General features: G+C 33.2%; 1 protein-coding gene across 9 annotated transcripts; it reads left to right on the top strand.

Moving 5' to 3' along the window:
• LOC18601308 (NAD(P)-binding Rossmann-fold superfamily protein) lies at positions 1-22,838 on the top strand. Of its 9 annotated transcripts, XR_001927649.2 has the most exons (14): positions 3-280; positions 755-798; positions 2,317-2,416; positions 5,047-5,194; positions 10,137-10,349; positions 10,675-10,809; positions 12,274-12,408; positions 12,707-12,922; positions 14,689-14,813; positions 20,340-20,397; positions 21,303-21,433; positions 21,952-22,105; positions 22,208-22,265; positions 22,532-22,838. XR_001927649.2 is itself a non-coding variant. In XM_018120077.2 (12 exons), exons 1-11 carry the CDS (start codon positions 189-191, stop codon positions 21,411-21,413), a joined length of 1,377 nt encoding a protein of 458 aa, XP_017975566.1. In that variant the 5' UTR covers positions 3-188; the 3' UTR covers positions 21,414-21,433; positions 22,208-22,838. The 9 variants fall into 9 exon arrangements, 4 of the variants coding, with proteins under 4 accessions (XP_088661782.1, XP_017975566.1, XP_088661779.1 ...); XR_001927648.2 differs by lacking the exon at positions 21,952-22,105; XR_016025895.1 differs by lacking the exon at positions 21,952-22,105 and having other exon boundaries at positions 22,168-22,265.
• The last annotated feature ends 1,527 nt before the right edge of the window (positions 22,839-24,365 follow it).

Genomic DNA, 24,365 nt, shown 5'->3' with positions numbered 1-24,365 from the left:
ACAGGGGCGAGGAGCATAATTCGAACATTTTTAGAAGTTATGCCTCGATTTTATTTTCGAAGAAGAAAAACAAAAAGACCTCCTTTCAGTTTAGTTTCTTCTGCAGCACTTCCAACGTTCACTTACCAAAAACCCTGAGCGGCGGAGACTGAAGATTCAAGAACCCGAAACAAAAAACAAAAGTATATATGGAGGAGAAGCTGAAGTGCTTGGTGTTGGTGGGAGCTGGAGCTCTTGCCGGTGCCGTTTCAACCTTCTTTATTCTTAAGCTTCTTCCAAGGCAAGTGTCTTATCATCATCTCATTGTTTCTCTCGTTGCTGCATGAAACTCAAACACTCCCATTCTCTTTGATGGTGCCCTTCCTCGCTTGTTCTTTATCCTTTCGATTGAAAATTTAACAATAATACAAAATCTTCTTGTTTCTCCATTAACAATGTTCATTAGGCTTTGTTAGTCGACGGCCATGTTCACTTAAATTTGAATAGGGTTTCAGGGCTCAGCGTTTCTTTTCTCTTTTTTGGGTCTAAATATTGAAGTTTTATGTTTCAAGCCGCTGTATTGAAGTAATTATTTTTTCTTTTAGTTGCGGAGAAAAATCAATTTATGAATTTTAATCCAATCTTTCAGTTAATCTGCTTTCCTTAAAGATGGAAAATGGGTTATTTCCTGTATGCGATTTGTTGAATTTTAATGACTATCTTCAGAAGAGGAGATTGTGATGGTTGTTGATTGTATTTGTTATGTATTTTGCAGAATTGTTGCAAATCAGTTGGATAAAAAGGCTGCCAAATTGAATGGTATTGTCCTATATGTTACATAATGATTATCTTGTGAATCACCATCCATGCGGAGCTTTTTGTCTGAAAGAAAAAGCTTTGCCCTTTTATTGTCTCATTTGATGGATCTCTGATCTCTATATGCTTTAACTATTATCAATACACCTTATAATGTGACAAACATGATTCCGCAGCAATAAATTACTATTTGGATTAGCTGAAAATGATAGCTGCTAGAGAAACCAATATCTGCATGATTGTTCTTGTATAGAGTGAGTGATAAGCCTCCTAGTGATTGTCTCACACAATGACTATGAGCCACGATGTATTTTACCTATAAAGAATCCATGATTGTTTAGGAAACAGCTCCTAACATGTTTTTGGAGTAGCCTCTTTAGTAGAGAGGTTATGTAAAAATACATTAACACCTTTTAAAAAATAACCTTATATTGATTTAGTTAACATGAACAGAAGATATCAGTGGTAGACATACAAATTCGCGTCACATGATTACTTAAGAATGAAAAGCGTGGTAGTGTGGTTTATTTCCTTATAAAAGTTCGTGAGATCCAATACCATAAAAAGCTATATTAGGCTAAAGGTGCCAAAGATAAAACTTAAGCTGCAATGTAACAGTTGTTGGTTTTTTTTTTAACCTTGACCTCTCTTAACACGTTGCTTGACTTTGACAATCCTCTGCTTTATTTGGTTGCTTAAACTGATTTTTACAAACTACTTTATAAGTATTGATAAAGACCAATACCCAATATAAAATTTTTATTATTATTTTTTAAAATTTGTTGGATGGTTCACGTAAGAAGGGGTAAATCTGTCTAATTCCTTTATCCGACTCTCTCTATTGCCTATAGATTAGGGTGTAAAGAAGGAGAAAGGAGAAGAAATAAAGTGTAGAGAGAGAAAATGCTGTTCAATTCCAATAGTCGGAAGCTAAAGTGTGAAATTGACAATTCTGAGTATATGTAAATTACAACCTTTGTCTTCTAATCCTAGCAAAACAGGAAATTCGATAAAAAACATTCTACACAAATAAGATCTCTAATTCTTCTTGAAGATAGGTATGCTTAAGTCCTTAGGCCATTGTTTTTGATCACATGTATTCATACTCTCAAACAACACCTGAAATCCTTTTAAGGTGGAGGTACCACCAAGCTAAACGGTTGTTGATGTTTCCTGTTGGCTATAAGTTATACTTCTAAATAAACTTGCATAAGTTGCTGATTTTTGTTTGAATGTGTAGTATGCTAGTCACAAGTGATGAGTAAGAGCAATTATTTTAAACCTTGGTTTTCAATGCTCTACTTGACATACAACACTTACAAAAAGGCTAAACATGCTAGAATATAATAAGAGGCAATTGGCTTTGTTAATTGTGTCATTCTAAATATTTAATATCAGTTGCTGCTCAAATTTGAACTGTTTCCTGTTAAGCTTTCTAGTTATGATATTAGAAAATTGTTGAAAACGTTATTGCTCCATGTCTTTGATTGCTGTTACTAAGTTGAATTGGAATTGCATTAGAGAAAACTGTCAAATGCCGGATTGATTCTGGAAACGGAAATTTTGGGATGTCTGGCTTGAACCTTCTAGCAGATGAAATAGTTTCCGAACAACTGACTAGGTAAATTTTATTTGTCCAGTTGACTTTGGTCACACTATGTTTCCAAAGTTTGCCTTTGTTATGCGATTGAAATGATACTTGAGAATTGTGGTTTTCTTTCTTTATCATTCCTCTAATTCTTAAGTCATTCTTTGCCCTCAATCTCGTATTCTGACATGTTATTGGTCTTTTTCTATATGAACATTATGTCCTCTGCACTTTCTTGTTGTGAACATATCTAAAGTGTTTATTGCAATGAAATTTGTTGTACTATATATTAAACTTGTTATAACAAAAATTTTGACGTGCATGAACACCTGGGCAAAATTTCAACAATCAAGAGGACTTCGGGTTATTGTTCAAACAATATGAGGTCTCAAACATCACATTGGACAACAACCAGGAATTTTGTAAATATGTAAAATGTCTACATATAGGGGTGTAAGGAACCAATATGCTTGTTGAACAACTCATGAAAGAGTTCAATTTAAGCTTGTTTATGTTTGGTTACTAATTAAATAAGTGAGCTTGAACAAAATTTTTAAACTCATTTAATAAATGAACCAAGCTTGAACATAGGTGAGCTTAGCGTGTCTGTTCTTGAGTAGCTTGTTTATATTTTTTTTATCTGTTTGTTTTACTTTTTAGATTTATATACTTTTACTTTTTAACTTCATTTTAGCCACCTTCTAGAATTTTTGTTAAACCCACGATCTTTTTAAAATTACAGCTAGACCCCAAATGTTGTGAGCCGTTTTGATATGGTAAAATAATAGATTGGACAAGCTTGAGAGTCAACCAATGTGGTAGTCTCCTGTGTATTTACGTTAAAACATTTAGTACAAAAAAGACCTATGTACCCTTTACTTTAAATATTTGACAGATTTGCTCTTAATGACTAATGTATATGCTGTGAATTGAGGTGTTTAAACTCCATTTAAAACCCTAAGTGGGTGTTTGGCGTAGCTTATGGAAGAGCTTTCTTACTACAAAAGCAGAAGTAATGTGTTTGGCTCTCAAAATTTAAAAATTTTGACTTATGTGAGAAGGCCCTTTGATCTTTTAGACTAAGCTACAAATCAAAGCTTCTTCAAAAAGTGCTAATGTATAGTAAAAAATATTTAATGAAACTTCTCTATATTCTTGCTTACCATTAAGTAATTCATAAAATTATAGGAAGAATTATATTTTTTAATATTCATCTTTTTTATTTAGTTCAATTTTTTCTATTGGTTTAATTTATTTTATTATTTTTAATTAATACAAAATTATTTTATTTTATTTATTCCCTTGATTCTAAAACTTAGAGTTTTGTTTAGTAAAGTTGAGCCTTTTATTTTTTATTTATTAAAAATAAATTTAAATATTATCAAATAGTTTCTTACATCCTACATCAATTTTGTATTAAGTTTTCAAAATGTTATCTGAGCTTATCTTTCCTGCAATTTTAGAGCAGCTCTTCTTGGACAGCACTTCATACGGAAGCTCTAGCTGGGCTAAACAGACTCTACATGTCTTGGCTCTGCCTTTCTTCAATTCTCTTGCTCAATGGTTCCTCCAAACTCTTTCACCTACACTCTCCTCTCTTATCGTTCTTCCTTTCCAGTAACTCGAACCTCTATTTTCACACACACACACAGAGACCTCTCTTTTATTTTCCCCGTGCATGACTCATTTGTCTTTCACATTATTTTCTCACTCATTTCTTCAATTTCTGCCTCACCCCTTGGCCTCAAGTTTGTTCTCATTTGGTCTTCATGACTCAAAAGCCCTCCATTCGCATCTTTTTAAGCTTTCCCATTCACTCTCCGAGTCATTTTTGTAGCTCATATCCTGGGAACACTTTTTTTTCTTCTTTTTCTCCAATTTTTTATGGGTAATTGGGTATAAAATTAAATAATTCCTTTTGATATCTTTAAGTGTGTTATGTCGTTTGGAATAAATTTTTAAATTTTTTCATTAGCAAAGAATTTGTTACTTGCTGATTTTGGTCAATCCAAATGAGCTTAACCTTATACAGTCTTGTATTGAGTTGAGCTTGAACAAAACATGGAAAGCTCAACTTGAACTCAAGCACATTTCCCAGGAAAACAAGCCTAGTCCTAGTAGAGCCAAGCTTGGTCATTTTTGAGAAATTGATCTTGAAAATGGTTGAGTATGCTAAGATTATGAAATGAGTAGGGCTATTTTAGCATTTGAAACTTTAAAGAGATATTATAGTGGTGCAATTTACTGATGTAGTCAACCCACAAATTTTGAGCAGGCTTAGTGTTTTTTATGGTAACTTTTATAAAAAATTTCATGGTTTGCCAAAATAATTTTGGTAAATGGTGCTACTATTTGGCCTTTATTGCTCACAAATCTTGTATTTGTTTTAGTTAATGCATTGCATCACCATTTGGTCTTTTGGAGATATCATGTTAGAGCTTTACATTGTGATGGATATAATCATTGTAATGGTGAAGTTCTGAGAATGTTTGTTCCTGTTAAATTTCATAGACTATTTTTCTGAACTACGGATGTTATGGATTGGTCAATATTCATATGTAGGATGTGCCGTAGTGTGGTATTTAGGAGTATTTAATTATCCTTCTTCAACATATTGAGAGAATAAGTGAAAACATATCTTTTTCTTTGTTGTGTGTTACTAGGAACATTCAGTTCTTTGGCCTTGACTCTCAACAAAAGGTTACAACATCCTATGTTGTAGTCATTGGTCTTGGAGGTGTTGGAAGTCATGCTGCATCTATGCTTTTGAGATCAGGAGTTGGCAAGCTCCTATTGGTGGACTTTGACCAGGTATTTGATATGTGTCATTAATCCACTGTTAATTTACTTGGGCTTTGTCAGTATCTAGTATGTAAAATGTTGCCTATTTATTTGAACTTTGTATTAACAGTTTTGCTTCCCTGGTGCAAGTTGTCCTTTAGCTACAATTTCTGTTAGATCAAATTGTTATGTCAATATGCTATTTCCTCTATGACCTTCTTGTCAATATGCTATTTTCTCTATGACCTTCTTCTCCATCTATTGCATTTATTGTCTTATATCTGTTTTGTTTTTGAGCAAACAGTATGAAAGTTTGCTGGGTGTCTGGATGTTAAGGATTGTAGTGCTCTTAAATTTCTTAAATTTGTACAAAACTTAAACCGTAGTTAGAAGATATCGTGACTTTGTTTCCTATTGCATCAATTTTCAGTAAATGTCAACTCAAGCAGGATAATATGATCCTAGAAATGGAGTTTTGTCTATTTTTGGGATATGTGAGGCCATATTATTTGTTTTAGCATTCACTAAAAAGTTTATGGCCATTTCACATTATTAAGATCTGTCTTAACTGGTAAGTGACGGGATTAGAAATCATTGTGATGCAGAATGCTAATAAGCTAATTAAGGGATTAGCTTACTTAGATTTTTTGTCACTGTATTGTATTTATGGGGCGTAATTGTAATATCTTATAGATCTAGGGTTATATCTGGTATTTTACATTGCAAATTGAAAACAAAAAAAGAAGCTTTAGAAAATTATCATCACCATACACTAGCACTAGCCACCCCAACACCCTACAAAAAACTATGAAAAATGCAAAGGAAGAAGCTTGGAACATAACGTGAAGTTGAAAGAGAGATTTTTTATTGGCTCAAAAAAGGAAATAGAACAATGAATGAGAGAAAGAATAAGTGTTGTAATTAATTACATTTGTGCTTGGAAACTGGAAGTGAAAATGAGAAAGAACTAAGAAGCTCTCGATCTGTTCAGACTTACTTGAGGGAGAGAAACTTTGAAAAAGAAAATAGGTGAAGGTTTCAGCTAGAGACAAGGAAGGAAAAAGGAAAGGTGCTGCCATTAAATTTGCTTTCAGATGAGATTTGAAAAGTTAAATGCAAGAAAAGATGTGCATTGACAGCTCATTTTGGTGTCACTATCACCAACTTTAGAAAGGACAAAACCAAGTATTCAACTAGTGTTGTAGTACTGGCCCAAAATGCTCAATTCTTGTAAAAGAATGGTTAACTTTGGCAAGTTAAAACCCTACTTTAGAAACAAAACCTATTATACGTTATTCTTTTAGTCTGGTAGACAGGCAAAATTGGGAAAAGAAAGCCCTAGAAGAGAGAGGAAGGCTGAAATTTTGGGAAAAAAGTTTTTCAAACTCAAGATTAAGGAAAGACTAGTCTGAAAAAATCTTTTAGGTTATGGTATTTTGAGTTTTGTGCTAGAAAACCCAGGTGTTAGTTTAGTATTATTAGATTTTTTCAATAATACAAGCACTGCTCTGACAACCTTTTGGCGACATGATGGATACCAATCAAAATGTCTCGTGGAGATCTTTCTAATGGTTCTTGTGGCAACTCATTTAGATTTCTATTTTGAGAGAAATCAATTTTTGAATGTTTGAAAATTGGGGTTTTGATAGTTTCAAAACTTCAATATTCAGTTGCCAGAAATCCACTTTCCCGTGATGCATTGGTTGAGTCTTGGATGGGTTTTGTAGTATTAAATGCAGCTTTCTATTGGTTTCGATGGCTTGGTTATGGGTTTTATGTGTTAAGAGAATTGAGGCCTTAAAGACAGCCAAATGGCCATAAAACTCAGAAATTCTGGGCATATCAGTGTACATTTTGTAACTTTTGGCTGCCAGAAAATGGAATTCTGGTCTTCCTTGTGACTGAATCATATTTGGCTTTTGTGGACTTCAAATAGTGTTGGTTTCAACTCAAGATTTGACTTAGGTCATATATCACAAGAGGTTAAATTGAGTTAAATGACCATGAACTTTTGAAATTTTTGAATTTAGAAAAACACGTTGTTAATTATTTTAAAATTTATTTATAATTAATCTTTGAGCCATTTTTCTATAAACTTCAGAAGTTTTGATTATATAAATTTTATTGATTTTTGCTTGAATAAATATCTTTTTGGTAAATTATCTCTAAGTATATTTAGTAAAAATTTGTTTTGTTTTGTGAAACATCTGCGAAACTAAGTTTTGACTAATATTGGAATTTTTTTCATCAAATATCATGTTTGATACTGGTTTTTTGTTTTTACTTATAATTTTCCAATTTCTAAATATTATTATGTTTTTCAAATTATAAAAGAATATTCCTTTTCAAAAACATTTCAAAACTCATTAGGTAGAGAGGTTGCGATACCCTAAGTGTCTTAGGATGATTAATAGAGAGTCATGGCTTGTTTTGATAATTTTATAGTTTTGATTTTCTAATTTTGAGTATTTTTTGGATTATTAGGCTACTAGGATAGTTGATGCTTGATTTTGGCTACTAATATGTTATTTGTCTTATCGTGTAATATATTACATGAAGTTATTTCACAGTATCATATGACTGTACAGAGAGCAATGAACAAGTAGAACATGGCATCAGTGAAAGTAACTTGGGACAGATGGCTGGGTTCACGTGTTACTTGCATCCTTGAGATGTTTTAGTGCGTTTCGCTTAGTGGCTTAGATATGGATGTAGTTAAAAGGAATTCCTCTTAACTTTTCTTTGAAGTATGAGTGCTTTCCCCTATTTTTTTAGTAACAAGTGACACTTCTGAGTGTCACAAACCCACTATGGCATTGGCGGCATGAATATATAAAAAACCCACTATACATAATGGTGTAACGTGTTTCTCTCATCATGTACATATTTGCTCTTAATAACCACTCCTCCTATGTGCATATTACTCTTGAGTAACCCCTGTTGGTCTATATATAGAGACAATTCATCAATGCGACACTTGAAACTCAACAGATTCCCTCTTTAAGCTGTTCCGAATACTCTCTCTTGTTATGCTTTTTCCTCCTAATTCTCCATCTTGCTCTGCTGCCTCACTTTCTCTAGACTTTTCCTAAATTTTATCTATCATTGCCAGCCACAATACTCAACGTCTCAAGGACTGCTCCGATCTTCCTTTCCCCTGCGTCCACCACATCTAGTTTTACTTGTTGCAACACTACTTGTCTCCGTATTATAGAAGCACCCATCTGCAGATGCTTTTGATATACTTTTGACCTATTGCCACTAGAGTTAGTTATGGTTCTTGTTTTTGATTTGACCTATGCCACTGTGATTAAGTGTGGCCATAGCATGTTATCGGAGACTTATGAACTTATTATTTTGTAAACTATTGTTAGCATGGCTATTTGAATATTCAATTTTGGAATAAATATAATTATGAATATTAGATTGTCCTATTTTGGTTTTGAATCATTATATCTGATAATTTAGCCTAAAGGTTTTGAAGTTTGGTTAACCCAACTGAGGGGATGCTGGTTTCTTGTTGAGTTGTTGTACACAATTTTTTCATTTCGTTTACTTTTTTTTTTTTCAGATTTTGATATTTGCATTTTTGGGGAGTAGACTTTTTTTGAAGAGAGCATGTATTAGCTAGATTAGTAACTGTTCTTAGTGCTTGTTTGGCGTGACTTTTTTTCAGCTTATCTACCTCTTAAAAGCAAAAGCCAGGCCAAACATAAATTTTGAAAAGCTCTTAAAAAAAAAAGTAACTTTTTTTTTAAAGAATAAAATTTTGAAAAAAAGAGCTTCTGGAAAAGCTCCTGTGAGGAGCTTTTTCTTCTCTTCTTTCAAAAATGCAAGAGAATTTTTATTTTTGTTTCAAAAATATCCTCATTTGTTAAATATAATTACAATATTACCATCTCAAAAAAAAAAATACCTTTTATGATAATTTTAACCAAACTTATAACTTATAAAAAAAAATTTACCAAACAATTTTATCTTAATTTTAAAAGCTATTATTTTTCATAAGAGCTTCATAATAGCTTTTAAGTTAGAAAAAAACCAGGCCAAACAGGCTCTTAGTCTTTTCTAACTTTGGTTGTGATTATTTTCGTATTGGTTCTAGAAGAATTGTTAGCTTAGATGGAAGTTTTGTATCTTTTGAGTAATTTGTTTTCTTCAAATTTAGAGTCATGAATTTTTATAAAATGAATTATTGGAGATACTATGAGATTTTGATTTTGGTTTGGTTAGATATTTGTTGCCTTACATGCTTATGGGATTTGTTCCACGAGTGCATGGTGTTTCAATGTCCTCAATCCTTGGGTTGGGGGCATGACAAGTATAAAACATCAAATTCCTGTCAGTCTATTTCTTTACAAGAACACTTTTGGACTGGATAGATCGCTAGACTGAATGTTTTGCTTACTGGTCCAGGTTTAAAAACGCTACTTAATATCGGCTGAGATGGCTGATTTTTCTAGGGGCAAATATATAGCAAAATTTTAACTAGCTTACTGAATAAATGAAATATGTAGACGCTTAAGATGTATAACATAAAGAAATATTCTGAAATTTGGGGAGGATTACCCTTTGGTTTGAAATAAAATCATGAAATGACTTGCTGCATCATCATTACCTTTATTTCAAACGATATGCCAATTTAATGTGAATATTAGGCGTAAAATAACCTGGAGCCTGGACTCTACCTTTTTTGTTATTATTTGGTGTGTTGTTTTACAATAGCTTCTCGTTGTTTTCTGGCATGCTCCTAGCACTTTCAAAGACTTGCTACATGTAATAACATTTTAACAATTATATAAAATTTCACATTATGTTTGCATATTCTAATTAGCTTTGCTACTAGAGGAAGGAAATGATAGCATAAGTAGGTTGGGGCATGCAAAGCATGGATTTACTTCTTTCAAAAACAATCTGCATTAAAATTTTATATTTATAAGAAATCTGTACTTATTCTTGATTACATGATAAGGTATCACTTTCATCATTAAATAGACACGCTGTTGCAACACGAGCAGATGTTGGTATCCCAAAAGCTGAGTGCCTCAAGAAGCATTTTTCTTCAATCTTCCCTGAGTGCCAAATAGACGCGAAGGTGCTACTGTATGATGTGTCATCTGAAGAAGAAATTCTTTCTGGCAACCCTGATTTTGTTTTGGACTGCATTGATAACATTGACACAAAGGTATCCATCATGACTTATGAACTTCGAGTTTTTGCCAACATGTTAGATATGAAGTATATAACATTGGAGTCAATGTGTTGTGTTTTAATTTGTATAAATCTATTTTCTTTGTCTTGTTCTTTCTTTTTTATCTTAGTGCATTGGTATCCTTCAATGTGCTTGTCTGATACCTGAGTTGTCTAAAGTGTGAGTAAATAAGCAAAATAATTTCTTTCAGCTAATTGCTAATAGTCTGTTGGCTTGTTACACATAATTTCTGTATTTACAGAGACTGCTGTAATTACAGAGGTTCAACTTAAGATGATTATATTTCCATTTGTGATAGGTGGCGCTTCTTGCTGCATGTGTACGCAGAGGTTTGAAGGTACTGTCTGCTACAGGAGCTGGAGCAAGAGCTGACCCAACAAGAATTCGTGTGGCTGATTTAAGAGAGTCAACGAATGATCCGTTATCTAGAGCTGTAATCACTCTGTCAGTTTTCAAATTTTTGGAGCCCTAACTAGTTGAAATATATTTCTGTGCCTCTGTCTTTTTGCTTTGATCATTGATTGGTAGCACCTCTTGCCTTCTGGTTACCCAATTAATTTGTTTATTTTAGTTATGATGCTTTCTGATATATTGAAATGAAATTGTTAGATTTTGTTTACAATGATATGTAATATGCTTTTAACAATCTAAATTGGTAAATTTTTTTTTTAATACAAAGTACATTTTATTTGGGAAGATCAATACTTTCTTTTGAATCATGTTTTGACATTAAATGAAAGTATAACTTAGAACCATTCTTTAAATAACGGATTTACAATTGCACATTTTTCTGCTTCATTTTCTTTTTCCTTCAAAGAATGGTAAGGCTGGAAAGATAAATCCTGATGTTGTAGGACAGTTCTTGCTTCTCTTTTACAGTCCAGTAATTTCTACTTGGTTCCTCTCCTTGACCAAAAGGGTTACTTGAGATTCCTTAACAATTTTCTTTCTGTTTGAAACCTCCATAGCTTACATTCAAATTTATTAATTTAAAGAAACTGAGAGGTATGTTACTATGAGTGTGTTGGGTTTAGCTTACAACTTTGGAATAGTGTGCAAAAATTTTTTTTAACCATTTGGAATGGAGCATGATGCTTTTCTAGAAATGAAATGTTAATGCACTAATGCTTATGGATTGGCAATAGCAAGTTAAAAAGTATAACATAGGACCCTGGGGGGGGGGGGGGGGGGGGGGGGAGCTGAAATTGATATGACAGAATGATGGCACAATGGTAAGGAATTTTGGGGCTAATAAATAGGAATATTTGATGGCAGAATGATGGGAATAATGAAAAAAATTAGGTTTATAGTTGAGTCGGGCATGGTGCTTGATGCAGGAAGGAAAGAAGGTGCTTGAGGACTTCAATTATTTAACTTTTTTGCTAGTTTCTTATATTTTATGGGTTTGACTTGAATTTTTATCTAAATTTAGGATATTTTGGATTTTTTGGTTTCTTTTGGTTAGTAATAGAGCATTAGGATCCTATTGGTATTTTTAGTTTATATTAGGGTTTTGGGTTTAGCTTGTACGAAATTTAAGTTATTTTAGTTTCAGTAACTTTGGATTTTGATTTATTGAGGTTTTGTATTATTATAAATTCTTGAGAGTTGAGCTTTTGGTAGTTTGAATTATTGATTCTGAATACAGTGAAATTGTTTTGAAATTGTCAATTCTTTTTACAATGGGTTGTTGCTGATCTAAATGGTGTTTATTTTGGGGTGTTGGTTTCAGCCAGATTTCTGTTTGGCTTGGAAAAACTTGAATATCTTTATGCATGTGTAGTAATTTTGGAGATTGAATTTTACCCTTGTTTATCTTTTGCATTGGGAAGATATTGTTTAGTGGTTCATTTCCTGCTATTCGTCACTTCACTCCTTGTCAACTTCCTACTTTTAGGTGAGACATCGTTTAAGGAAAGATTATGGCATTGAAGGTGGAATTCCTGTTGTTTTCTCTATAGAGAAACCTAAAGCTAAGCTGCTTCCTTTTAGGGGGCCAAGTGGTGAAGAAGAGAACCCTTCAGATTATCAAGTGAGGATGCTTCTATTACTTTTGAAATTTCGAAGTACTTTATTTAGTGATTACTGCACATCAATGGAGAAATTTCGCCTAAAATATCGCAACAGAATTTGGAATTTAAACTTTTTTGGGGTGGTGGAATTAGAGCTGTGTTTCTTTTAGCTACTTTATTTTAACTTCATAGCATTAGGGCCCTAGTTTTTGCAATAATTAGATTTATTGGTGAGAGGAAAAAGAAAAAGATTTTGGTTTATGTTAGTATGTACCTATGTGTGTAATCTAAAAATCTAACTTGTTATCTTGGTGTCAGATAGTACCAGGGTTTAGGGTCCGCATCATACCTGTTCTGGGTACCATCCCTGCAATTTTTGGACAGGTTATGGCCTCCTATGTCGTTACACAACTTGCAGGATTGCACATTCAAACAGAGCCAGTGGTAAATTTAGATGTAGATCATTACCAGATGCTTCTTCAACGGCTTATTGAGCATGAGGAGTCTTTGTTTGGTTCAGCCATGCAAGTCCAGGTAGGACCTGCCTCTGCATTCTTTTTGTTTGAGATAGTTTGTTTGAGATTATTTTGGTCTTGGTCTTTGCTATCTTTTGTGGTATCTCAAGTACTTTTTTTCAATTTTCTTGATGCAGTGATTGGATGATTTAAAGGTTTTCTTTAATCATTTGTTCGTCCCTTTCTTCTTTTCTCTGCTTGTGTTGTAGGAATTTGGTACTTTTGGATTTGTGCTTTTTCTTTTTTTTTTATGGGTGAATTTTTTCACGTCTTAAAACCGAGACATAACACAGTCATGTTACCTTGAGAATATGTCCCAAAAGTAATATGAAGCGTTTCTATTTATTATTCATATAAAAGTCTTCAATTAAAGTCATATCGACAATTGTCTTCTTATATATTCAAAATATAAACTATTACAACTTATCTAAAGTCTCCAATATAATGAATTAAATCAATTAGAAACTTAACTATTAATTACACATAATAGAGTCTTAACATATCTAGTTATTTCTTAACACACTAAGGTAGACTTCTCAAATTGTTCTCTTAGCTCCCATAATTTAAAGGCTCTCATCTCTAGTCATCTACAAAAATATAAGTAAAAGAATGAGCAAACCTTAACCCAATAAGTATAGCTACACACACCTTACCAGATTAAGCACCATTTTCAATATATCATATAGATCATTCAAGAGCATTTCAATACATCATTCTTTCAAAACAGTTAAAGAATCATTATATCCTAGAAGAATAATTTCATAAGTTCATAAATCATTGGCCATCAAATATCATTCTTCAAGTATCGTTCAAGCAAATAATAGATTCAACCTTTAAAACTCATAAAGTTTCATCTTTAGTTACGATCGCTACTATAACCTGTGATAAGGATTGTATTATGGATGGAAAGATATTACTGTGAGTGGTGAATAAAATACTTATGTTGCAGTTTAATTTCACCAAAGGTTGTCTAACAAACGTTTGCACTTTGGTAGCATTAGATTAAAGCTGCTCAAACCATTTGGCTGCTTTTAATTGTGGTAGCCTATGCATCTGCTTTTGGCTGCTATTGCCTTTTGAATTTGAATCACACACTCAGCAGCACGTAACGGTTGCAATAAAATGCCATAATAGTCCATCATTGCAATAGTGGCCATGACAGCCAAATTCTGTCATGAATGTTACTCTATCTCCTTTATCAGTTTGAAGAGAAAATTTTTCCAGAAAACAGCTTGATACCAACAACCAAATAACCTTGAATCAACACTTTTTCGACAAATTACTGTAAACAACCATTTTGAGCATCAAGCAAGAGAAGAACAGAACAATTTTTAAGTAAAGAAACATGCTAATGAGTGGGCCTTTTGTTTTTCCCAAATTAATATGTCATTTATGTCTGATGAGGCTTGACTGTTCAGAGTGATGGGATGACTGATATTGAGAAACCAAAGGTAAGAATGGAGAGAAATTATGGTCAGAGATGCCATGGAGAATCAGGCTGGCTGGCTGGCCTGGGTTTTGGTTTTGTGACGGTGACTGGATGGTTTGAGAAAGGGAAAGTGGAAACAGAGAAGAGATGCATGGAGTGGGGTTCTTTGGTGGTGAGGGTGGGTTCTGGTTCAGGCTGGTCTTTTGTCTAGCTCTAAGAAGGATGGTATTTTAAACTCAGCTTATATACTTGTTGACTTTGAATCTAATTCTTTTTATACATGCTCCATGTCTGAGATTAATATTTTTGGTCTTCAAGTTGATTTATTTTCCATTTCCTATTGCATTTTCTTGTAGGTTGATGTTGAGGAAGTGAGGTACATTGCGAAAGAGTTGTGGCATGGGAGAAGTGCAAGAGAGCTGTCTGCAAAAGATGTGGGGCGTGGAATGTGGCGATCTGTTAATGAGTTGATGCTTGTGAGGTATGGTTTGCTTCATCCTGTATACCTTAGAGCATTTGGCATTGATGAATTTTATTTGGTATAACTTGATAATATTAGTATGCTTTTTCTGATAATTGGTGATATTAATTAATTGTTTTTTTATATGTAGAAAACCTTTAATTCAGTTGATCTAAACACTATTTAAGCATCAGGTAAAAAGATTCCAACTATAGAATGGACAATGATCTTAGTACTTGATACTATTAAAGTCTTGATTGTTGTATGAACTGTGAGATGTTGTTCAAGGAAAATGCTCTAATGGTTAAAGATTTTGTACTTTTGTTTAAATAAAACTTCGTTGCAGAGTCTCTCATGGGTTGATGTGAGATAGTCAATTTGATTGTGATTGCACAAACACACATGCATTTCATACCTTTTGACTATTTCCGAAGCTTTGAATTTCGAGAAGCTGAAATAGTGTATCGTGTACTTGATGTTGCTAAGAATCACCCTCCATACCTTGCAAACTTGTAGAAAATGAGACAAGAAGATACAACAAATAAAGCCTGTCCCTAATACATAGGACCAACTGCTTGAATCATATTATATGATTGTACTTATATTGAGGATCATACCTTTAGTAAGATCAATGAACATAAGGTAGTTTTTCCATTATTTCCTTCTATATCTTCTTTGGTCTTCCCCTCCCCTTTCCAATGTAGGTAAAGCATTTGAGGTTTTCATCTTGTATGTCCAAACCACCGTAGATATGTTTAATACACTGACCCCCTTAAGTTTTAGTCATAATTCCATGCAGCTGCAGGTCTATTAGTATTCAAAATAGACAATCTGCCGTAAAAGAATATCATTCTTTGGACACAAGTTTTAGTCAACCGTTAATGTTTCCATTAGTTTGATGATGTGGCAATATTTCTTGAACAATTTTACCCTTCATTAATTTTTCATTTTAAAAATTTCTCTCTACCTTTTTTTCTCGTTGGCTGGCCACCTCGCACCGAAGGGGAGCCCAGGAAAGTGCTGGCTCCCTTGAGGTCCACGTTCCCTCTCCCCTAGCCAGCCATCCAGAGGGGAGCACTGCCTCAAATCATGCTCCCCTGAGGTCGGTGCTCCCTTAAGGGAGCACGATTTGGGGGCCGTGCTCCCCTTTGGGTGGCCGGTGCTCCCACGTTCCCCCTGGGGAGATCTGGCCGCGAGGTGGCTGGCTGGCTTAAGCACCGCCAGCCGCCTTGAGAGAAAGGAAAATAGTGAAAAAGAGGGGAGAAAGAAGAAGGATATTTTAGGCATTTCACGTTTACCCAACGCTGTTTAAATGTTTGGTGCAGACTATCCATTTCGAAAACTAATAAACCCCATGCGGAATTATGACTAAACTTTAGGAGGGTCAGGGTATTTTATCCTTTTCTTTATTATTTTCCTTGGTGCCATTTCCACCTTTTTTCTGGATGCACTCGTATCTAATATCATTTTTTCTTTTAGCATCCTTATCTTTTAAATATTATTATACGTAGTTGCCCAGCACTGAATGCTGTAAAGTTTTTTGTGTTAGGGAACTATACTATAAAATTGGGCCAGGTCATGTGGGATTTTGGTTGAAAGTATTTGAAGTTTATTGAGTAAAATTTTTGAGCCTCCAAGCTATTAGGCCAAATTAATTTCTATTGAATCCAATACAATTGTAATATCTGGATAAAATAAAAAAATTTTTGAACAAGTGGATAAAATAAAATTAAACTAAAAATTTGTGAGAAAAGAATATTTAATAAATAAATTTTATAACATTTTAATTCATATTGTGTCATTTTTCCTTTTAGACATTTAGCTTTTATAGTACCATCCTTATCTTTTGTAGTATCATTCTTCCTTTTAGCAAATAAATAAATTCGTATTGTACCATCCTTCAATAAAGAAATTTTTGTTTTAGACATTTTTATTCATATTGTACGATCCTTATCTTTTATAATGTTATTTTTCCTTTCAGCATCCTTATATTCCACTTCCTTCATCATATTATCTTCTTATCAAGTTTTTCGTTTCTAACCTGAGCCTAAAGCTAGGAATGATCAAACTCTTCTTAACATTTGTCTCTCTTCTCGTCTGTCTCTTTCTGATAAATGGCACTACAATTGTTGATGTTCGCATATCCATCAGTTTTACAATGTCTTAACCATGTCTTAATTTCTTTTATATTATTTTAGCATGTCCAGTCCTGTTAGAATCATATCTGAGTGTGCCAAAGGTGTATCTATGTTGAACACGAATATGATGCCTGTGTATGAGGTATTTTGACATATCTGTGGTTCATAGCCTCGACTTTCCTAATGATTCCATATCAAGTTGGATCAGGGCAAATCAATCTTGCTTTGTTAGCTTGTCCTTGTTGTAGAAAAAATTTTTAGTGAAGCAAACATTTTTGGTCATTTTTTTTTTTGAGGCAGGTTGAGCTACCTTTGTGCCTCTGTTTGCAATCAGCTGCACAGAAAGAAAAAAAAAAAGGAGAATGGAGATCCTGATTTCCTCCTAAAGACAAAAATAACCCGTCTGCTATTAAAAAAAAAAAAAGCAATGAAAACAATCAGATTCTAGTTTCTGTTGGTTTGATCAGAGGACCAGCCCACCACTTGATTTCTTATTGCCATGTGGCTTTGGCTTAGCTGGAAAAGGAGAAGAAAACAAACACCACAAAAAGCATATCGCATCATTGTCAGCTTTGGCAGCCAATCAAAACATATCAATGCCATGCCAGTGTCGCATTATCATATGCCACATCAGCATAGTAGGCAATAATCCCTCTCCCCCTAATCTTGATCTTTTATTCCTTTTTTGACATCCAATTTGTTTGATTCAGCCTTTAAAAGTCCTATTTTTCGAATTTTATATGGTAAAACATCTATTTTGAAGTTTTTGCATGGGCATATCACTTGTAGAAATTGAAACCTAATAAGGATATTTATGTAGCTTCTATTCACATGGATGAGTTGATTTCCTTAAGATATAAATATGATCCTTAAAGTTTTCCTCCCTCAAGTCTATGAATATCATGATTTTAAGATACATTTATGCTATAAAGAGAAAATGCTTGGAAAATGGAAAGGGCAGTATATATTTGAGTAACAATTGTAAGAGAGTTTGGCTTCATTGTCTAGATCTGATTCATCAAGGATTCTTCAAAAAGGAGACAAGTTGAAAATTATGTTGTGAAAGGGATGTGTCAGATTATTGTGCGTGACGATCAAGAGACTTTTGAAAGCATTTGAGTAGTTGTTGACACCCTCTAGGAAGAAGAGGAAAGTGATGTAAATTAATCAAAAGTTGAGAAGCAGGAGATAGAAGTCTGAAAAGGCCGAGGTATGAAAGCTGGCTGAAAAAACATTAGAGACTAAGTTCATCGCTGTCAACCAAGTGAGTCTAGTGGAGTGCTAGCAAACGAAAATTCTTGCATTGATGTCATTTAACCTAATCTAGGCTCAAGTCCATGGCAATATCAGAAAATGAGAAATTCTGGTTACAAAGTTTCTGTTGACTTTATTGTTCCACTCATGCTTAAGGATGAATGTATTCTTGCAATTTCTGTTCAAGAGTTTTAGCAGTCATTTCTACTACTGCAACACTTTACAACTTGAGGTTGAGTTTTCTTTGACAAGGGGAGAATAGTGTGAAACGAAATTCATTTGGTTTTTACTTATTTACCAAATATTTACAGTTAAGGAGTAGATTATAAATACCTATGTTGTTTCTATCTCTAGTATTAAATTATGGAGATGTTGCTGATATCCCTCTTGGTCTTCAGTATTCCTTAATCTGTTCTTCTCTTCTTCCTTTGATTCTCTATTTTGTCCTCTTTTTTCTGGCTATATCTCTCCATTTCTTTGTTTTTCACCATCTCTCACCCTGCTTCTCTATCTATCCTACCTGTGCCATTTCATCTCAGGATCATCATTTAATAGTAATAAATTATTATATGCTTACATGTTTTAATTAGTTTCCTGCAAAGTTTCTTCTCAAATAGTCAAACATCTTTTATTTCCCTTGTTTAGGTTCATAGTCCAAAAGTGATTATGGAAAGCCAGCACCACTTATTCTAATTGTATAAAGCGACTGCCTGAGTAGTATAGTGGTTACTTACCAAACTGATATTATTGGTTTTTTTAGTTGAATTTTAAACCGTAAATCATCCCTCATATTCTAAAGCTTCCCAAGTAATGAATCTAAAGATCCTCCATCTGTAGAACATACTAACTGCATCTGGAAGTCATCGTAACTCTTTGAATTTTAAGAAGATTGTTTGGGTAATATATTTTGTGTATTTCTCAACTTTCAAGTATTTTTCTGAAAAGTAAAAGATTTCATGAGTTAGGAGACATTTACCAGTTTTGCTCAGAAAAAGTGATTCTTGAACTTATTTGCGCTAAATTGTGAAGATTAAAATTGAGAACTGATTACAGTTTTGAAAACTTTCAGCTCCACAAGTGATGCCGGATCTCAAGTTCTGCACTAACCTCACTATAGAATCAGAGGTTCAAGGTTTAAGTACTGAATTAGGTTAAAAATCAACTGAAGATTAACCTGACAAATTGAATTTCAGGCAATTCAAGTGCTGGAATTGAAAAGTCAGACATTTGGGCTGCAATTTTATTTTCAAAACAGCAAACAAGAACAATGGAGCAAATAAAGGATGTAGAAATCGAGGCAATCACATTTAGTGATTCTTTTGTCATATTCTTAGGAACAAGTCACCAATCACACCTCAATTGCAAACAGAAGTTCTGAAGAGCACTCTGTTCTGAATTGATTGGTTGCCTAGATTATGTATGTAGACCACTAATGACAGCTTATTTCAATAGGAATTACACTCCCTAGGGCGAAAGTAAAAGAATTTGACTATATAGAGATTGAAAACTAATTAAAATTGTGCATATAAAAGCCCAAATTAGAGCTTACTTCTTGTAACCTTCTTCCTTTAGCCTCTTGTAAACCTTTAGATGGGTGCTGCTAGCGAAAATATTCCTCAATAAAGTGTCTTTGTGAAAGCGAAACAGATCATACCAAACCCTTAGATGGTGCTGCCAGTGGCATCTCTATCAAAACATGCATGAATGGACATCTCCATTGTCTAGGAATCGTACATCCAAACAAGCCTCGGAAAATTCAAATAATTTCTTTGATATGTCTACTATTTGCAAAAGCTTAAGATAACATATGGTTCAATTTCACTGGATTTCTATTTTATCTATTCTGTTGTGCATGAATAACCACTGAAGCTTATTTGCAGACTGAGCCAGCTGCATTGAGTCTTTTTGCAGTCCCACAAGTTCAAGTCAGAGTGCAGCCTATTGAACAGTTGATAATCTTTTGTTTGAATTGTCAAAGTTTGCTATATGTTTTACTTGTAATCATTATAGACTTAAATATCAGATATTTGAACTGTGGTAGAAGTATATATACAGCAATATATTGTTTCTGAACTACGGTCATACTTGTTATGTAATTTATCTTCAGGTGATATTGGATTTATTTTAATGCACATTATCCATTATTTCTTTTCAGATGGGACCAGGCAAAGCCAGCATCTGTATCAAATTTAATTCTTTTAAAGTTTAAAGAGGTATTCTCTTAGCAAAAACATGGTATATCTGTCTTTCTTGAATCCCAATAAATCTATTTTGTTGACTTGGTATTAGTCCATGAGACTCATTTGTTGTATTTGTTTCTTGTCAGTTCACATTTACATCTCCTTTAAACTAGGGATAAAGAAGAAAGATTAACCTTATCATAAGCTTGGTAGAAAAAGATTAAGGTTGCAATGAATAGTTGAATTGATATTTCCATTGAACCAAGTGAAGTTTTGAATAGAAAAGATTCAAAGGGTAAATGAAAAGGGTGATTTTTTATTTCTTTGAGGCTTGCTTTACCAAGTTCTACTTCGACAATCTTGTTGATGCCATGCCTAGATGTCCTATGAACTTTAAGTTTTTCCTTTTTATTTTGTTAGTACACATATAACTTTGTTGCCTTGACCTTGGTCTTGTAGATCATCTTCCCATTGACAGATGGGATATACACTTTCCCAGGCTGGATAAGTTGAGTGAAATGGTTGTTGCATTCAATCTTAAAATTTTAACTTAATGGATGCACTTCAAAATATGGAACCCTGCATGTTATTAATTTTCTCACGGGTAACCATTTTTTGGTATTGCTAATCCCTTGGTGGATTTGAAGGTTTCCAAGTTCCGAACTCCATTTATATGGTTGGGTTAGCCTTTCCAAACAAAAGTATATATATATATATATATATACACAATTAAACGTGATCCTAGAGGAGGGAAAGTGAACATTTATGTCTTAGTTGTTATCTGAATCTGTATTAGTTACTTCTGGGAGTTGATCAAAGATTGCATGAAAGCAACCGCCCCACAAGATACTTAATGTTTGGTTTGCTTTCATGTACTCGCTGTGGAGTAATTTCTTGCTCTTCTCCTTTGTAATGTGATATTTCCTTTTTCTTTGAAGGCTGATGAACATGAGCTGAGGACTCTTGATGATATCAAAGAAAAGGAACCAGAATTTTTCAAAAGGGTGACATCTGTGCTGAAGCGAGCTGAACAAGACTTTGGCTTGTAATTTGCACAATTAGCTGAATGGTTAGTTTCTCTATTGTTTAGTCAATCACATTCTTTATCTAAGATAATGTTGTTTACAGACCTTTTGAGTCTTAGTATTATACCTAATGTCTAAAAGAAAGTAGTGTAAAATAATCATCTAACCATCGAACTTTGCATGAACGTCATTTTAGTTCTTAATTTTGTACAAGTCAATTAACACCTTTAACTTTAATAACTGTGTTGTTCAAGAACATATTATTAGCTTCATTCTGGGGTGCTGGACTGTATTGCTTGCAAAATTTCATGTTTCCGTGCAGCATCATGTAAACATCTTATTCTCAGTTTTTCTTTTTATCTGTATTTTTTTTCTTGAATTTTGTCTCATTTCACCCCTGTAATCTTACAATGTCTCCTAACTCTCCCATTTTAGTCGAATGAGTGCACTATTACAGTAGTCATTCTATTGTCCTTTTTATTCTTTTATTTACTGTATCTTTTTTCCTTGAAATCTCTCCCTATCTCTTTCTCTGATATATAACAATCTCACTGTCTATCAGCTTTATGGCTTTATTTCATGCAAACACAAGTTTGGTTGTGGTTGAGTTTTGCTTCATTGGATTTTCTTTGAGCTGTTTCCGACGAAAGTGATGGATGATTTTGCTTGTTGGTGCATATTAAGGATATGGGTTTGGAGTTTGTGGTGAAATGAAGGTCATTTTTAGGTCTTTCAGATACTTTTATGGTGACTGATACATTTTTAGGTCTTTGGCTAGGTGTGGTTGCCTAATTGTGGTTTTGAATTGGGTGGTGCAGGTGCTGCTGGTCTCAAGCATTGGGTTTCAATGGAAATTGCTGCCCTTGAAGATATCAGGTGAAATTTAACGTTGTAAGAGTACCACATGCTCGAAGTTCTTAGTCTCACTTTTCTCATTTGCTGGAAGGACCTAATGATATACTTGTTAGAAGATTTTTTTTTTTTTCAAAAATTGGAAGATGAAGATCTTTAGCCAAAATTTAGTATTAATACACGGATTGATGGTGTTATTCAGCCTGTTTAGCATGATGAATTGGGAAAAGTATTCTCTATAGTTCCATTATATCCTTGGTAATCAAATCTCTCTCTCTCTCTCTTTGAAGAGGTGAAGGAAGAGGGATTTAGAAGAGATGATGCTGATATGCAGCTTATGTTCTGTTCTGGGGAAACCTGTCTTGAAGACAATTAGGCTACTGTAGTGAACTTTTAGCACTGCTTGGTTAAAGTACACATTCCTGTATTAGAGCAAAAAGTGTATTTTATTCCATCCCAATTTTGACTAATTTAGTCTCCTGCTTTGGCATTTGTGATGAGCCAAGGTTAATTGATAGCACTTTCAAAGGGAACTGTTATTTATTGATGACGATGTGGTTATAAGATGGTACTGACATCTATATTTTCATTTATAAATTGATGGTGCAAAATATAGAAAATATTTAATTTTGCTAATGTGATAATTAATAAAAAATTGTGACATGGGAATTGGTTGCCACGTGTCAAATGCATATTGCCCAGGGACTCATTTTTCTCACATTTTTATTAGATTAATATTGTTTTAGGTTTTGTTTGATTGATATTTTCTTATGTGCTAATTGTATTTTAATTTTATATTAATGTTTATCTTCTGTTTATTTTTTTATTTTTATTATAAAAATATATGAAATAAAAATTAAAAGAATTTAAAAAATGAGAAAGTTGCTTAAACCCTGATTTAAAAGGGTTTGAAATTGGCAAAAATAAACGAGGATAGGTGAAAATTTTTCGAACGTGTCTTTTGTAGGTTAATAAAATTAATAATAAAAAAAACCATTTCTATTGAGAGTTTCACGTCATTGATTTGTTGGCCAAAAGCCAAAATGTACGTATGTTAACTTCACCTGCAATCCACAGCTACCATGGATCATATGGCTCTGCTGCTAACGTTAGTTTGAATGCGAAATTTTAATTTTTTATTAAATTACAACAATTATTGCTTAATATAAAAGTCAAAAGATCTATCATAAAAAAATCATAAATCCAAATATAAGTACCTTGAAAGTGATTCAAGTGTCTCGGTACTAAGTTATAAATTCGCGTTTATTTTTTTTATGGGTTTTTGAAAGGTTGTTAATTAATTATGATGTCAATTAAGTAGCAACTTTTGTCCATATGGATATACTAGTGGACTTGATCCATTAAACTCAATAATAGGACTTTAAGTTAAAATCCAAAAAAAGAATATGCATAGAATCTTTAGGATCTTTCTCTACAGCTATGAGTCAAAGTCCACGTCATCTCATAATTAGTATTTTACTTGATATTTTATTTAATCTAATATTATCAGTTAATTTTTTAAATCAATTAAGAAATCTTATTTACCCATTAATTGCAATAATGTTTATTAACAAATTGCAATTGACCTCTACAAAGAAAAGAATTATCAATTAGGTCTTTTCAGTATAGTTTATACTAATTAGTCCTTTGACTTTCACTATACCATATTCCTTATAGGCTTTATAGATAAATAATTTTCACTATCACATCCAACTCATGTAATACTAATTCATTATTTTCATTCTTTTTGGACTTCGAAAAATATTTTTCTTCAAAAGCATTTACATATAATATTAATATAAATAATATAATTCTAAAACACTTTTTAGAAAACACACCGGTCGAATTTCTTGAGTCCAACAATCTTATGAAAATCACTTGAATATCTTTCTTAATGTAGAAATGGTAAATCCTTTATTAAGCATCCAATATAATTTATTAGCATTAACATAACCAAATGTGTTAGGGTATGGTCTTCAAATTCAACATCACTTGTTGGCAACATTAAAGTCATATAGATACTAAATATAAGGACAATTAATAAATTGTAATAAAGCTCATTAAGGACGGCTCAATAACTTTAAAGGCCTAAAATGCTTAAATATTGAAATGATGTATTTTTTA

This window comes from Theobroma cacao, chromosome 4 (genome assembly GCF_053813885.1).
Source record: "Theobroma cacao isolate CCN51 chromosome 4, ASM5381388v1, whole genome shotgun sequence".
NCBI lineage: Eukaryota > Viridiplantae > Streptophyta > Magnoliopsida > Malvales > Malvaceae > Theobroma > Theobroma cacao.
The sequence above is the reverse complement of the archived record's forward strand: the minus strand, read 5'-3'. Positions and strand labels throughout refer to the sequence as shown.